The sequence below is a fragment of the Aotus nancymaae genome, unplaced genomic scaffold (assembly GCF_030222135.1).
Source record: "Aotus nancymaae isolate 86718 unplaced genomic scaffold, 86718_ANA_hifiasm-v0.15.2.pri h1tg000049l, whole genome shotgun sequence".
NCBI classification, from domain to species: Eukaryota; Metazoa; Chordata; class Mammalia; order Primates; family Aotidae; genus Aotus; species Aotus nancymaae.
Window position 1 is genome coordinate 27020010 of NW_026988463.1, and position 14398 is coordinate 27034407.

A 14398-nucleotide genomic window follows, 5' to 3' on the forward strand; every position below is an offset into this window, starting at 1 on the left:
AGCCAAGTCAACCGTGGGGAGGGCTGAAGTAACCTATGCCCTATGCCAACCTGTGTCCAAACTAAAGAGTCAATAGGAAAGAGTCCCCCAAAACTTCTAAGCCTGCCTACCCTAAAATCCCCACCTCAATCCAACCCCCAATAAACACCTTACACACCACTGGGCAAAAAAGCTTTTATTTTCCCCCACATTCCAGCTTTTCAATTTTTCTAAAACCTTTTCCAACTCAGAGCCAAGGCCAAAGAAGTTGATTCACACCTAAGGAGAAAGGAAATAAAACAGAACAAGTCAGAAAGCTGCTAGGGGAAGGAGCAAAGGGAGTGACAGCTAGAGACTAAAACAGGCATTTAATCTCAACTTGGGTAGCCTCAGGACCTCGGGGTCTGCCAGGGGCCAGGAAGCCCTCCTTTCCCAATCCAAGGTTGAGAGGGTCCTGTCATTTCCTGTCCCAAGTAGGTGGCTGGGGCCTTTAGGCCCAGCCATCAGCAAAATAAACAGAGTTGATCTTGAGCTTCCAGTTCCTCTGGCCTGACAGTTCCCTGGGCCTGAACTGTTTCCACTTCTCCCATAGTAACTTCCTAGGACACTGCAGCCAGCTCAAGCTGAGACCAGTTCAAGAGCTGGATGCATAACACATGGGGCTCTGAAATTACATGTGTCCCCTCTGACAAGTGAAGATTTTTTGCAGAAATATTTTTTCCTTTAGTGAGCTGACGTGTTAACTAGTTAACCAATATGGCCCCCACCCGCTGCTACGTTTATGAACCTGATTCCTTCCAAAGATCTTGTCAATGGAATCAACTTTTTCTAAATGTAATGATGACTAAATGGAAGAGAGAAGGTGCATGTCAAGTTCTTGGGCACATAATATGTCCCCAGTAAATGGACATCATCAGTTAGACTCTTCTGAGAGGTTCAAGTTGAATTTTACAAAATTTCCATCGTAAAACTGGGTATCAGGATTTCAGGACAAAAGCAAGACAAACATGGTTCGTATCAGGACGAATCATCAAACGCGAACCTTCTTAACTCACCATTGTTACCCAAATGCTTGGATGTGAACTAGAGTTATGGATGAGTCTTAAAATCACAGTTTCTTGAAAGAAGTCAGTCACAAAAGAATATGTATGATTCTGTCTATATAGGTTCAAAAAAAGTAAAACCAAACCATATTATTCAGGAAGACATACTTGGCAATAAATTATAAAGCAGGACAGTAGTTATTTCTTTTTTTTTTTTTTTTTGAGACAGAGTCTCACTCTGTCACCCAGGCTGGAGTGCAGTGGTGCGGTCTTGGCTCATTGCAACCTCTGTCTCCCAAGTTCAAGCAATTCTCCTGCCACAGCCTCCCAAGTAGCTGGGATTACAGGCGCCTACTACCACGCCCGGCTAATTTTTTTGTATTTTTAATAAAGACAGGGTTTCACCATGTTGGCCAGGTTGTTATCAAACTCCTTACCTCATCATCTGCCTGCCTCGGCCTCCCAAAGTGCTGGGATTACAGGCATGAGCCACTGTGCCAGGCTGACAGTAGTTATTTCTAAGGAGAGGGAGAGCATCGTCAGGAAGGAAGGGACCATGGGGGGTTTCTGGACTGCTGGTAATATTCTCCTCCTTCCCTCAGTGGTATTTACAAGTATCCACTTTATAACAATATGCCAAGCTGTCCTTTTATGCTTTTGGACTTTTCTACATGAGTGTTAAATATTTTATAATAAAAAAGTAAAAGTAATTAGAAAAATATTGAATGCTGATGGTGTCAAATTGTTCCCAGTCCCTAAGGGAGAGCTGTGATTGAAGAGGTTCTCAGGGACTCAGAAGCAGCAGCACTTAAGGAAGAGTTCAAGGATCTGCTCTACCCCAGTTACAACCTCCACCCCCGCCCCATTCCCTGCTCCCACAGGACTGGAGCAAAGAACCTCACCTGAGAAACAAGTCGGGAACTAGGCCAGTGCCCTCAGAGCCGGGTTCTAGACCAGTGGGACTCCCGGCGCGGGTGGAAGCACACAGCAGTGACACAGCAGAGGCCACAGAAGAGAAGCAGGAAGGAGCCCAAGACCAGCAGCCTAGAGCCACACAGAGCCAGCTCCTCCTAGAGAAGGGTACAGGGAGGAGAGGAGGAGGACATCTGAACCCAGCCCAAGGGCCATAGAGGGAGCCTCCAGGAGGGAGACAGCTCTCCACATCTAGGGAACAACTGAAAGGAAAATGTTATTTTCATATAAGCTGACATTTGTCTTTTTTTTTTTTTTTTTTTGAGACAGGGTCTCATTCTGTCACCCAGGCTGGAGTGCAGTGGTGCGATCTCGACTCACTGCAACCTCCGCCTCCTGGGCTGTGGCAATCCTCCCACCTCAGCCTCCTGACTACCTGGGACCACAGGTGTATGCCACCATGCCTGGATAATTTTTTTTGGATTTTTTGTAGAGACGGGGTTTCACCATGTTGCCCAGGCTGGAACATTTGTCTTGATAGTTTAAAAACAACTTTCTTACCCAATTATCAACCTGAACCCTCATCATGACTCCATGAGATGGGAAACTTCATTATGATCCACCTTTTAAAAATGTGCCAGCAGTGCTGGATGTAGAAACATCTCTGATTCCAGGTCCCAGGTCGCACTACTCATGGGGTCTTTTTCTTTTCTTTTGAGGTGGAGTCTCACTCTGTTGCCCAGGCTGGAGTGCAGTGGCATGAGCTCGGCTCACTGCAACCTCTCCCTTCCAAGTTCTGGCAATTTTGCCTCAGCCTCCCCATAGAGTAGCTGGGATTACAGGTGCCCACCAAAACATCTGGCTAATGTTTAAATTTTTAGTAGAAACAGGGTTTCACCATGTTTGCCAGGCTGGCCTCGAACTCCTGACCTCAAGGAATCCGCCCACCTTGGCCGCTCAAAGTGCTGGGATTACAGGCGTGAGCCACCGCACTTCATGGGGTCTTTTCAAAGGTGAGACTGGAGTGTGCAGCAGCCTCCTGACTGATGGCCCTCCACTCAGCCAGTCTCCTCCACCCAGTACCAGGGGAGCAGGTCTCTCTCCTCTTTCAAACTCCTTAGAGGCCCCCACAGCCTTCAGCATCAGGTCATAGCCCTCTAGCCTGCATTCACAGCACCTGTTCATCAAATCCCTGGGCTCTCTTGCCTTTCTCCTTCCTAAGCCTCTCATCATGGAGTGTTCCCAAAGGCTGAACACTTCTTTTTTTTTTCCTTCTTGAGATAGGGTCTCCCTCTGTCACTCAGGCTGGAGTGCAGTGGCACAATCATGGCTCACTGCAGCCTCAAACTTCTAGGATCAAAGGATCCTCCCACCTCAGCCTCCTGAGTTGCTGGGACTACAGGTGTGCAGCACTACACCCTGCTAATTAAAAAAAAAAAAAGTTTTTTAAGAAACAAGGTCTTGCTGTGTTGCCCAGGCTGGTCTTGAACTCCTGGCCTCAGGCATTCTCCTTGCTTTGGCCTCTCAAAGTGCTGGAATTACAGGTGTGAGACCTAACTGAACACTTTTCTTTTTTTTTTCTTCTTTTTTGAGATGGAATTTCGCTCTGTCGCCAGGCTGGAGTGCAGTGGTGCGATCTTGGCTCACTACAACCTCCACACCTCCTGGGATCAAGTGATTTTCCCGCCTCAGCCTCCCGAGTAACTGGGATTATAGGCACCTGCCATCATGCCTGGCTAGTTTTTGTATTTTTGTAGAGACAGGGTTTCACTATGTTGGCCAGGCTAGTCTTGAACTTCTGACACCAGGTGATGTGCCCGCCTCAGCCTCCCAAAGTGCTGAGATTACAGGCTCCACACCTGACCAACACTTATCAATCTCTAGACCTGTACCCATCCTGGTGCCTTGTCTGGAGTATGCCTCCCCATCTCCTGAAACTCCTCTACTGCAATCCCTGTCCAAATCTTCCTCATTCTTCAATGATCATCCCGACCACATGGAAGGTGTGGGTTGCAACCCTGGTTCTGCCACTTAACCAGTTGTGTGGCCTTTAGCAATTCACTCCCTCTCTCTAAACTGGTTTCCTCATCTGTAAAATGGGATAGCACCTACCTCAAAAGGCTATTTTAAGATCAAATGAATTAATGAACCCTGAGAGCACTCTGTGCATTATAAACTACTGTACACAATGCTCTTTTGTAAATGCCACCTTCTCTGTGAAGCACTCTCCATAAATGTTCAAGTTAGGGTTAATGGCTCCTTACTTTGTGTTTGCATAACACTCTGCTCACATCTGTCTAATAGCAATTAGCCCATTTGCCTCTTATTACAGCTTCTGAAATCCTTTGAGGTAGAGATAATGTTTTAAAGACAACAGTAAATAACAATAGCTGTCATTTATCAAATCTCTATGTTGTGCTGGGCACTTCACAGTCATTCTCATTTAATCCTTATTTGGTGGAATTAAGAGATAGGGTCATGTTTTCTGTTTTACAGATGAGGAAGCTGCCGCTCAGAGATGTCTAGACACTTGTTGTAGGTTACACAGCACCCAAGGCGGGGTTATAAAACCTGTGCTTTTTCTACAAGGTAGAATTGCTTCCAGGAACCTTCAAGATATAGCAGTCAGCATGGAGTCTACAAAACCCTAGCAACCAATCTGAGGCTCTTACCGAAGTGAGCAGCTTGGTTAGGACAAGGCCTTCGTGGCTCCAGACCCTAACACACTCCTCGCCCATTCTAGGGCTCAGGGTGACATTTCCGGCCCCCTCCTCTGAGCAGGATATGGGTGGCTGGCTGGAGGGCAGGATTCCTGAAACAGTACTAAAATACAAGCAGGTTCCTGCAGTCCTTTCTGTGGTCACCCTGGCTGTGATGAGGACCAGTTGTCCTGCAGCAGATCCTGTGAAAGGCACAGAAGAGAAGATGGAAGAACATGAGGGGTGAGGCAGGAGCCTCCATCTTCACACTTTCACACTTCTTTTCTTGTATTTCTTCACATTTTCACATTTTCACACTTCTTTTCTTGTATTTCCTCTTTTTTTTTTTTTTTTTTTTTGAATGGGGTCTCACTGTGTCGCCCAGGCAGGAGTGCAGTGGCATAATCACAGCTCACTGCAGCCTCAACCTCCTGGGCTCAAGTGATCCTCCCACTTCAGTCTCCTGAGTAGGTGAGACTACTTGAGCCCAGAAGTTTGAGATTAGCCCAGGCAAAATAGTGAGACACCATCTCTATAAAAAAATACAAAAATTAGCCAGGCTAGTGGTCCCAGCTACTCAGGAGGTTGAGCTGGGAGGATCACCTGGGCCCAAGAGGTCAAGGCTACAGTGAGCTGTGATTGCACCACTGCATTCCATTCTGGGCAATAGAGTGAGACCCTGTCCCGGGGGGGGGGGGAAAAAAAGCATGCACTACCTGCCTGGCTAATTTTAAAAGTTTTTTGTAGAGACAGGGTCTCACTGTGTTGCCCAGGCTGGACTCAAACTCTTGGGCTCAAGCGGTCTTGCTACCTTGACCTCCCAAAACGCTGGGATTCCAGGCATGAGCCACTGCACTTGGTCCTACTCAGTTTTTAAGGCTTTCTGTAATACCAGGTGATTTGGTGTTAATTCTATTCAATAAAGTATTCCATATACCATTATTTATGTCACTGAGAAGTGAAAATAACTTTGTATCAATATAAACACAAATTAAGTTATAATTTAAATTAACTTAAATTACAATCAATACAACGATACCAATACTCGCAAGGCTGCAGTGAAATGGGCAGATACACATTGCCAATGTCAGTTTGCATAAACTAGCTCATCCTTTTTAAGAAAGCAGTTTCCCACTTGGTACCAAAATCCATTAAAAGGTTCTCACTCTATTTTAAATTAGTGGGGAAAGGATGGCCTCAGTAAATGGCCTTGGGAAATTTTCCATGTAGAAAAAAATCATAGCATCTGTTGTCTCATAATATAAAACAAAATCCAGATGTGTTAAAGAACTATACAAACTAAAAAAAAAAAATCTTAAGTATTAAAATACAGAAGAATATTTTATTATTTTTGAGATGGAGTTTCACTCTTGTTGCCCAAAATGGAGTGCAGTGGCGTGATCTCGGCTCACTGCAATCTCCACCTCCTGGGTTTAAGTGATTCTCCTGCCTCAGCCTCCCGAGTAGCTGGGATTACAGGCTTGCACTACCACCCCAGCTAATTTTTTGTATTTTTAGTTAGAGCTGGGGTTTCATCATGTTGGCCAGGCTGGTCTTGAACTCATGACCTCAGGTGATCCACCTGCCTTGGCCTCCCAAAGTGCTGGGATTACAGCCATCAGCCACTGCGCCTGGAAAGAATATTTTCTAATTTTAAAATGAGGAAGGTTTTCCTATGAAAGACACAAAATCTAAAAGTCTTAATAAAGGACAAGAGTGATAAACCTAACCTCATGAAAAGTAAAGACTTCTATGCAATGAAGGATAAGTTAAAAAAACAAGTAACATATTGGTTGAAAATACCTATAATATATTTAAATGACAAAAGGTTTTATTATCTAGAATAAAGACCTTCTACAAATCAAGAAGAAAAAGACAAATAACTTAAAAGAAAAATGAGCAAAGGAAACAAACAGGTAATTCACAGACAACATGAAAATGAGCAATAAACCATAAGAGGAGGCTCAACGCTACTAGCAATCAGGAGAAAGTAAATTAAAACAATTGGGTATTGCTCTCTAGTGAATTAAAAAAGAATAAAGAATAAAAAATTTAAAAAAAGAAAAATAAATAAATAAATAAAACAATTGGGTAACAGGCCAGCCCTGGTAGCTCATGCCTGTAATCCCAGCACTTTGGAAGGCTGAGGCAGGAGGATTACTTGAGCCCAGTAGTTTGAGATTAGCCTGGGCAACATAGTGAGACCCCATCTACATAAAAATATATAAAAATTAGCCAGGATAGTGGTCCCAGCAACTAGGAGGCTGAGTTGGGAGGATCACCTGGGCCCAGGAGGTCAAGGCTACAGTGAGCTGTGACTGCACCACTGCATTCCAGTCTGGGCAACAGAGTGAGACCCCGTCTCAAAAAAAAAACAAAAAAAAAAACCACACACACACAAACAAAAAAGCAGCACAAGAAACAAAAGAGAAAAGTAGATAAATTGGACTTTACCAAAATTAAAATACATTTGGCTGGGCATGGTGGCTCATGCTTGTAATCCCACCATTTTGGGAGGACAACGTAGGTGGAGGCCAGGAGTTCAAGACCAGCTGGCCAATATGATGAAACCCTGTCTCTACTAAAAGTACAAAAAATTAGCTGGGTGTGGTGGTGGACACCTGTAATCCCAGCTACTTGGGAGGCCGACACAGGTGAATGCTTGAATCTGGGAGGTAGAGGTTATAGTGAGCTGAGACTGCACCACGGCACTCCAGTCTGGATAATGGAGCGAAACTCTTGTCTCAAAAAAAATTAAAATTAAAATTAAAAACTTTTGTGTTTCACAGAATACCATCAACAATGTGAAAAAAACTCATAAAATGGAAGAAAAGATCTGTAAATCATTTCTCAGACAAGGGGCTTGTATCTAGAAAGTATAAAAAACTTTTTTTTTTTTTTTGAGATGCAGTTTTGCTCTTGTTGCCCAAGCTGGAGTGCAATGGCGTGATCTTGACTCACTGCAACCTCTAGCTCCCAGGTTCAAACAATTCTCCTGCCTCAGCTTCCTGAGTAGCCGGGATTACAGGTGCACACCATCATGCCTGGCTCATTTTTTCTAAGTAGAAACAGGGTTTCACCATGTTAGCCAGGCTGGTCTTGAACTCCTGACTTCAGCTGATCCTCCCACCTCAGGCTCCCAAAGTGCTGGGATGACAGGTGTGAGCCACCATGCCCAGCCACAAAACTCTTAAAATAACTAAAAGACAAATTACCCAATTTTAAAAATGGGCAAAGACTGTGAATACATTTCTCTAAAGAAGACACATAAATGACCACTGAGTGCATGAAAAATCATTATCAACTCTTCTTAGCCATCAAGACAATGCAAATCAGAACCACAGACTTCATGCTATGATGGCTATAATAAAAAAGATGAATCATAACAAGTGTTGGTGAGGATGTGAAGAAACTGGAAGCCTCGTGTTGGTGGGAATATAAAATGGCGTAATCACTTTGGAAAACAGTTTGGTAGCTCTCAAAAGATTAAACATAGTGTTATTATATATTCTACTTGTAAGTATATTCTCAAGAGAAATTAACCATGCCATGCAAACACTGAGGAACACTCGAGGCAGCATCATTCATAATAGTGAAAAAGGAAACAACCCACTGTCAATCACATGATGACTGAATAAAAGAAAATGTAGAATATTCATACAATGAACGTTATTCAGCAATAAAAAATAAAATAAAATACTGGCTGGGTGAGATGGTTCATGCCTGTAATCCCAGCACTTTGGGAGGCTGAGGTGGGTGGATCACGAGGTCAGGCATTCGAGACCAGTCTGGCCAACATGGTGAAACCCCGTCTCTGCTAAAATGAAAACAAATAGCCAGGCATGGTAATGTGCGCCTGTAATCCCAACTGTTCAGGAGGCTGAGGCAGGAGAATCACCTGAACCCAGGAGGTGGAGGTTGCAGTGAGCTGAGATTTTGCCATTGTACTCCAGTCTGGGTGACAAGAGCAAAACTGTCTCAAAAAAAATTTAAAAATTTAAATTAAAAAAATGAAATACCGATACAACACAGATGAAACTTAAAAACATCCTACCAAGTGAAAGAAGCCAGTCACAAAAGACCATTATATATGAAATGGAATGAAATTATATGAAATGTCTAGGCTAGGCAAATCTACAGAGACAGAAAGTAGATGAATGGTTGCCTAGGGCTGGGAGATGGGGGTGTGGCAGCAAGTGACTGCTAATGGGTACAAAGTTTCTTTTTGGGGTGATGAAAATGATCTAAAATTGACTGTGGTGATGCCTGCATACTTTTGTGACTATGTTGCCCAGGCTGGTCTCAAACTCTGAGCTCAAGCCATCACCTGGCCTAATGGTACATTTATTTATTTATTTATTTATTTATTTATTTATTTATTTATTGAGACAGGGTCTCACTCTCTCACCCTGACTAGAGTGCAGTGGCATGATCTCAGCTTACTGCAAGCTTTACCTCCCAGGGATAAGCAATCCTCCCATCTCAGTCTCCCAAGTAGCTAAGACCACAGGTGTGCACCACCATGCCCGGCTATTTTCTTGTATTTTCAGTAGAGACAGAGTCTTGCCATGTTGCCCAGGCTGGTCTCAAACTCCTGAGCTCAAGCGATCTGCCTGCCTTGAGCTCCCAAAGTGCTGCAATTACAGGCGTGAGCCACCACGCCCAACCCTAACCATATACTTTCAATGGGTGAATTGAATGGTATATGAATCATATCTCAATAAGACTATTATATATCTACTTAAGAGTAAAAAGAATGGGAAAAATTGTCCCAAGTCTGCATATATCAGACACATTCTTTATTTTTGTTAACATACATGTACACCTGGACATGCATAGGCCCACTCTCCCGCAACACATATGTACTCATAGGAGAATCTTAGAATGAGAGTGTTGTAAAAGACCTCAGAAATCAGAAAATACTACCCTCTTCCTTCCCTCTTTATCTCTGCACATTTTAGATAAGGCCAAATGTCACACAGGGATTAATGGCATCTACTGACATTTTTACTTTCTGTCTCTCTCGCTTGTCATTTTCCTAGAAGACTATAAGCTCTTCGGAAATTGATGGTGTCTAATTTTTTTCTGCATCCTTTGTAGCATATAGAGTATGCTAAGCACATAGCAGGCCCTTATGACACTAGTTTAATTGAACAGACTATGCTTCTCTGATATCCCTGAGGAAAAAGAAGGTGTCTCTAAAAGGAGGTGGCTAAAGGATGAGAAACATTAGGTCAAACCTAGCCTATCTCATCAGACCTCCAAGGAAAGACTCAGAGAACGTCAGAACTGGCAGAGGAACAAAGTATTTGTAGAAAACCTACCTTGTCAGCAGCATGTTCACTGAAAGCCCTAATCACATAAGTGACTAAGGTCCAGGGATGTGCCCAAGGTCATCATTGGTGGGGTCAGAGGCAGGGCCCAGCCCTGATTGTTCTGATGCCCGACCCCATAGTCCTCTCTGATCTCACCTTTCATTTTTTTTTTTTTCTTTTGAGACAGAGTCTCTCTCTGTCTGTCACCCAGGCTACAGTACAGTCGTGTGATCTCTACTCACTGCAACTGCCTCCAGGGTTCAAGCAATTCTCCTGCCTAAGCCTCCTAAATAACTAGGACACCCACTACCACACCTGGCTAATTTTTGTTTTTATTTTTGAGATGGAGTCTTGCTCTGTCATCCAGGCTGGAGTGCAGTGGCACAATCTCGGCTCACTGCAACCTCCGCCTCCCAGGTTCAAGTGTTTCTCCTGCCTCAGCCTCCTGAGTAGCTGGGACTACAGGTACATGCCACTACGCCTGGCTAATTTTTTTATTTCTGGTAGACGGCGTTCACCATGTTGGCCAGGCTGGTCTCAAACTCCTGACCTTGTGATCCGCCCTCCTTGGCCTCCCAGAGTGCTGGGATTACAGGTGTGAGCCATCGTGACTGGCCAATTTTTAATTTTTTTTTAAGACAGAGTCTCACTCTGTTACCCAGGCTGGAGTGCAGCGGCACAATCTCGGTTCACTGCAACCTCTGCCTCCTGGGTTCAAGCGATTCTCCTGGCTCAGCCTCCCGAGTAGTTGGGATTAGAGGTGCCTGCCATCATGCCCAGCTAATTTTTGTATTTTTAGTAGAGATGGGGTTTCACCATATTGGCCAGGCTATTCTCAAACTCCTGTCACCTTGGTCTCCTAACATGCTGGGATTACTTACAGGTGTCAGCCACCGCACTCAGCCTCTGATCTCACCTTTCAATCCCATCTGACTACCCAGGACTGTGGCCTGGAATGTCCGGGTCTTGTTCCTGTCTGGACTGTCTCCGAAGTTCAAGGTGGTCAGTAAGCCCACGACGTGAGACCCTCGCCACTTCCCTGTGACTGTCCCATTCCTGGGACACAGGGTCAGCTGGCCAAAAGATCTCAAAAAAGAGACCCAGTCCTACAAGCAAAAGGAGGGTGGGAGACAGGTGAGATGAGATTAACAGCAAAAGCCTTCTATGTTGGAAGGAAGAGCGGGTTTGGAGCAGGTAGAACTTACCTGAGGGATGTCAGGGCTGCGCAGGCCAGTCCTGTGGGTGAGGAGGAAGTTGCCAAGGCCCAAGCCGGAGAGGCCAAGGAGCAGCAGGATCAAAGTGGCACAGACCAGAGGTGGGTGGTGGGTCAGACACAGGTGCAGGTTGTGTACTGCCTGGCAGTTGCCCATGGGGAGCAGAGGGGCCTGGGCCTCCAGGGAGAGCCTGCTGGAGGACAGGGAGGAAGAATGGGACAAGAGCACCTCTTATACACAAAGAGAAGCGAAAGCTCAGAGAAGGCAAGGGACTTCCCAAGGCTTCACAGTTAGTGGCAGAGCCAGAACAAGAATCCAAGGTTCTCGACTCCAAAAATTCACCTCCCTGCACTGCTTGATACATATTTTCTGCATTTCATTTCTGAAGTAAGATCTAAGTGGAGGCAGAGTAGGGCACTCCGTGCTGGAAAAAGGAACCCGAAAGGGAGACTTCTCAGCTGGGGAAACAGGAAGCACTGTTCTGGGGTGAGGGTTTGGCTGAGGAACAGTTCCAGCCAGAGCCCAGACGGGAAGACTCTGGAGTAGAACTCCGCTTCGCAGCTAAATGGCTAGATATGAATCCCTTTCTGCTACTCACTCTGTGAGCTTAAGAATCCGTGAAATGGGACTTCTGAGAACACCAAGTAATAAGGATTAAACGTGGCGGATGAAGCAGTCTGCGTGGTATTTAGCCATGCAGGAACTCAACAAATGTCCATTTCCTTTCTCTTTCCCGTAAGGATCCTCAAAACCAGGTAAGGCCAGGCAAAAAAAAAAATACTGTAGGGGAAACTGAGGCCTGCGGACTTTAACATAGGAGGGGTAGGGCCAAGGTCTGAACCCCGCCTCCTCCTTCCACGCAAGGAACGACAGCCTGATGGAAAAGAACTTCTGGAAGGCGAGGAGATAAACAGGGGCCGGGGAGGAGGAGGGAGCCACGGAAATGCAGGTGTCACAAATGCTCACCCCTGCCCCGCCTCCCGTCCAGCTGGAAGGGGATTAAAGGGAGGGGAGGGCAGAACCTGGGGGTCCGCGGCCGCCAGTGCACCCGAGCAACCCCTCCCCAGAAGCCCCCCCCCCCCACGCCGAACAATCGCAACACACTCGTCCCCTCCCGGTCTCGCGCGACGGATCCTCCGGCCACTCGCTCTTACCCCTCGGGGCCGGGCGGAGGCCGGCGCCCCTAGCGACGTCACGCACTGAGCCGCGAAGGGGCGGGGTCCGTGCTCCGCGCTTCCCTTCCCGGTCCACCCTACACTCTGCCTGGTCCGCATGCGCAGTGGCCACGCGGGCGCTAGCCGCGCCGCTCCCCACCACGGTGGGGGCGTACCAAAGGGACACCCAAGGAAGGGGCCACCGGGAAGAATAACCAACGCGGAAGGGGAGGAAATGGGAGCGATGCCAGGGGGGCGAGTCCTAGAGACGTCTCAGAAGCCCGCAGGCTCCCTCCAGAGAAACTGTGCGAGAACTGTCCCGAGAAGCTCGTCGCCGGCATTTTTGGGTTGCGCGTCCCCCACCCGCACCAATAACACAGCCCAGCCGCGCCCGGGTTCCGGCTGAGGACTCGGGGTCCACTTAGCTCCGCAGGGCTGCCGCTTTAGTACTCTGTCCTCAGGGGCTGGGAGTGGTGTTTGCGGCTCTACTCTTCCATGCACCCCGATCATGCTTAATACCTGCAACTTTCTCGTCTACCCTGGCTTCTGTTGACTCTTTAAAGTATAGGTTCATGGAGCTGAAGAGCTGCTCAGTAGAGAGCATCTCATTTCACTTCTGCCCACGTTTTAGAGGTGAGAACATCTAACCTGAGGTAGCATGACACGTGGAGCCAGGAACTCTGAGTTCAAATCCTGACTGTCTGCGCCCTCGCCCGGTACTAAGTTTACCCCTCTGCTAAATAGGATCATCCTACCTATCTCACCGGTTGAATCAGAAGCTTAAGGGGCAAAGTGTGGGAAAACATGGGCCCAGTGCCGATTGAGCACACGCGACAGATGCTACTTGAAACAGAATCTGTTTAATTTGACTGTGGCTTCCTTAAGGCAGAGACCATGTCGTTTGTATCACCAGCCACAAAAGTTTATGGCACAAAACCTTCGCATATACGGTCAAATGGTCAAATGATTTTTTTTTTTTTTTTTTTTTTTTTTGAGACAGTCTGCTCCTTCGTCGCCCAGGCTGGAATTCAATGACACAATCATAGCTCACTGCACCCTGGACGTCTTGGGCTCAAGAGATCCTCCCACCTCAGCCTCCTGGGTAGTCAAGACACCTGGTAGTCGCACGCCACCCACCATGCCCGCCTAATTTTTACATTGTGTGTAGACAGAATCGAGACATTGCCAGGCATGTCTCCAACTCCTGGCCTCAAGCAGTCCTCCCGCCTCGGCCTCCCAAAGTGCTGGGATTACTGCATGAGCTATCGCACCCTGAATAGTCAAATGATTTTTGACAAGCGTGCTGTGAACTTTCAGAAAAGGACTGTACATCAGTCCTTTTCTGTACATCAAAGGACACAATAGGCTGGGCATGGTGGCTCACGCCTGTAATCCTAGCACTTTGGGAGGCTGAGGTGAGTGGATCACCTGAGGTCGGGAGTTCAAAACCAGCCTGGCCAACATGGAGAAACTCTGCCTCTACTAAAAGTACAAAATTAGCCGGGCGTGGTGGCAGGTGCCTATAATAACCCCAGCTACTCAGGAGGTTGAGGCAGGAGAGTTGCTTGAACCTGGGGAGCTGAGGTTGCAGTGAGCCGAGATCACGCCACTTCACTCCAGCCTGGGCAAAAGAACAAACTCTCTCAAAAAAGAAAACTCAAAAAACAAACAACCCCCCAAAAACAAAGGACACAACAGTGAAAAGGCAACAAACAGAATGAGAGAAAATATTATCAAATCATATATAGGATAAAGGGTTAATATCTATAATATATAAAGAACTCATACAATTTAATAATAAGCAACTCAATTAAAAGGTCAAAGGACTTGAAAATAGACATTTCTCCAAAGAAATATATACCATACTGTAGAAATGACCAACAACCAAATGAAAAGATGCTTAACCACACTAACCACTAGGTAAATGAAAATCAAAACCGAAATGAGATACCACCTTATACCCATTAGGATGTCGACTATCAAAAATCAGGAAATAACAAGTGTTGGTGAGGATGTGGAGAAATCGGAATACTTGTGCACTGTTGGTAGGAACATAAAATAGTGCAGCTGGCCCAGCACAGT

General features: G+C 46.1%; 1 protein-coding gene across 13 annotated transcripts; it reads right to left on the reverse strand.

Annotated features, from left to right (window-relative positions):
• Positions 1-160: 160 nt before the first annotated feature.
• On the reverse strand, positions 161-12370 carry TMEM219 (transmembrane protein 219). 13 transcript variants are annotated; one of them, XM_064362634.1, is made up of 8 exons: positions 11761-12121; positions 11154-11355; positions 10865-11054; positions 4607-4836; positions 1925-2092; positions 1460-1540; positions 1035-1137; positions 161-258 (listed from the first exon to the last, which is right to left on the reverse strand). In XM_064362634.1, the coding sequence occupies exons 2-5, from the start codon at positions 11316-11318 to the stop codon at positions 1958-1960; spliced, it is 720 nt and encodes a 239-aa protein (XP_064218704.1). In that variant the 5' UTR covers positions 11319-11355; positions 11761-12121; the 3' UTR covers positions 161-258; positions 1035-1137; positions 1460-1540; positions 1925-1957. The 13 variants fall into 13 exon arrangements, with proteins under 13 accessions (XP_064218704.1, XP_064218712.1, XP_064218706.1 ...); XM_064362642.1 differs by lacking the exons at positions 1460-1540; positions 11761-12121 and adding an exon at positions 12317-12370 and having other exon boundaries at positions 11154-11352; XM_064362636.1 differs by lacking the exon at positions 11761-12121 and adding an exon at positions 12317-12370 and having other exon boundaries at positions 1035-1540; positions 11154-11352.
• Between the last annotated feature and the right edge of the window lie 2028 nt (positions 12371-14398).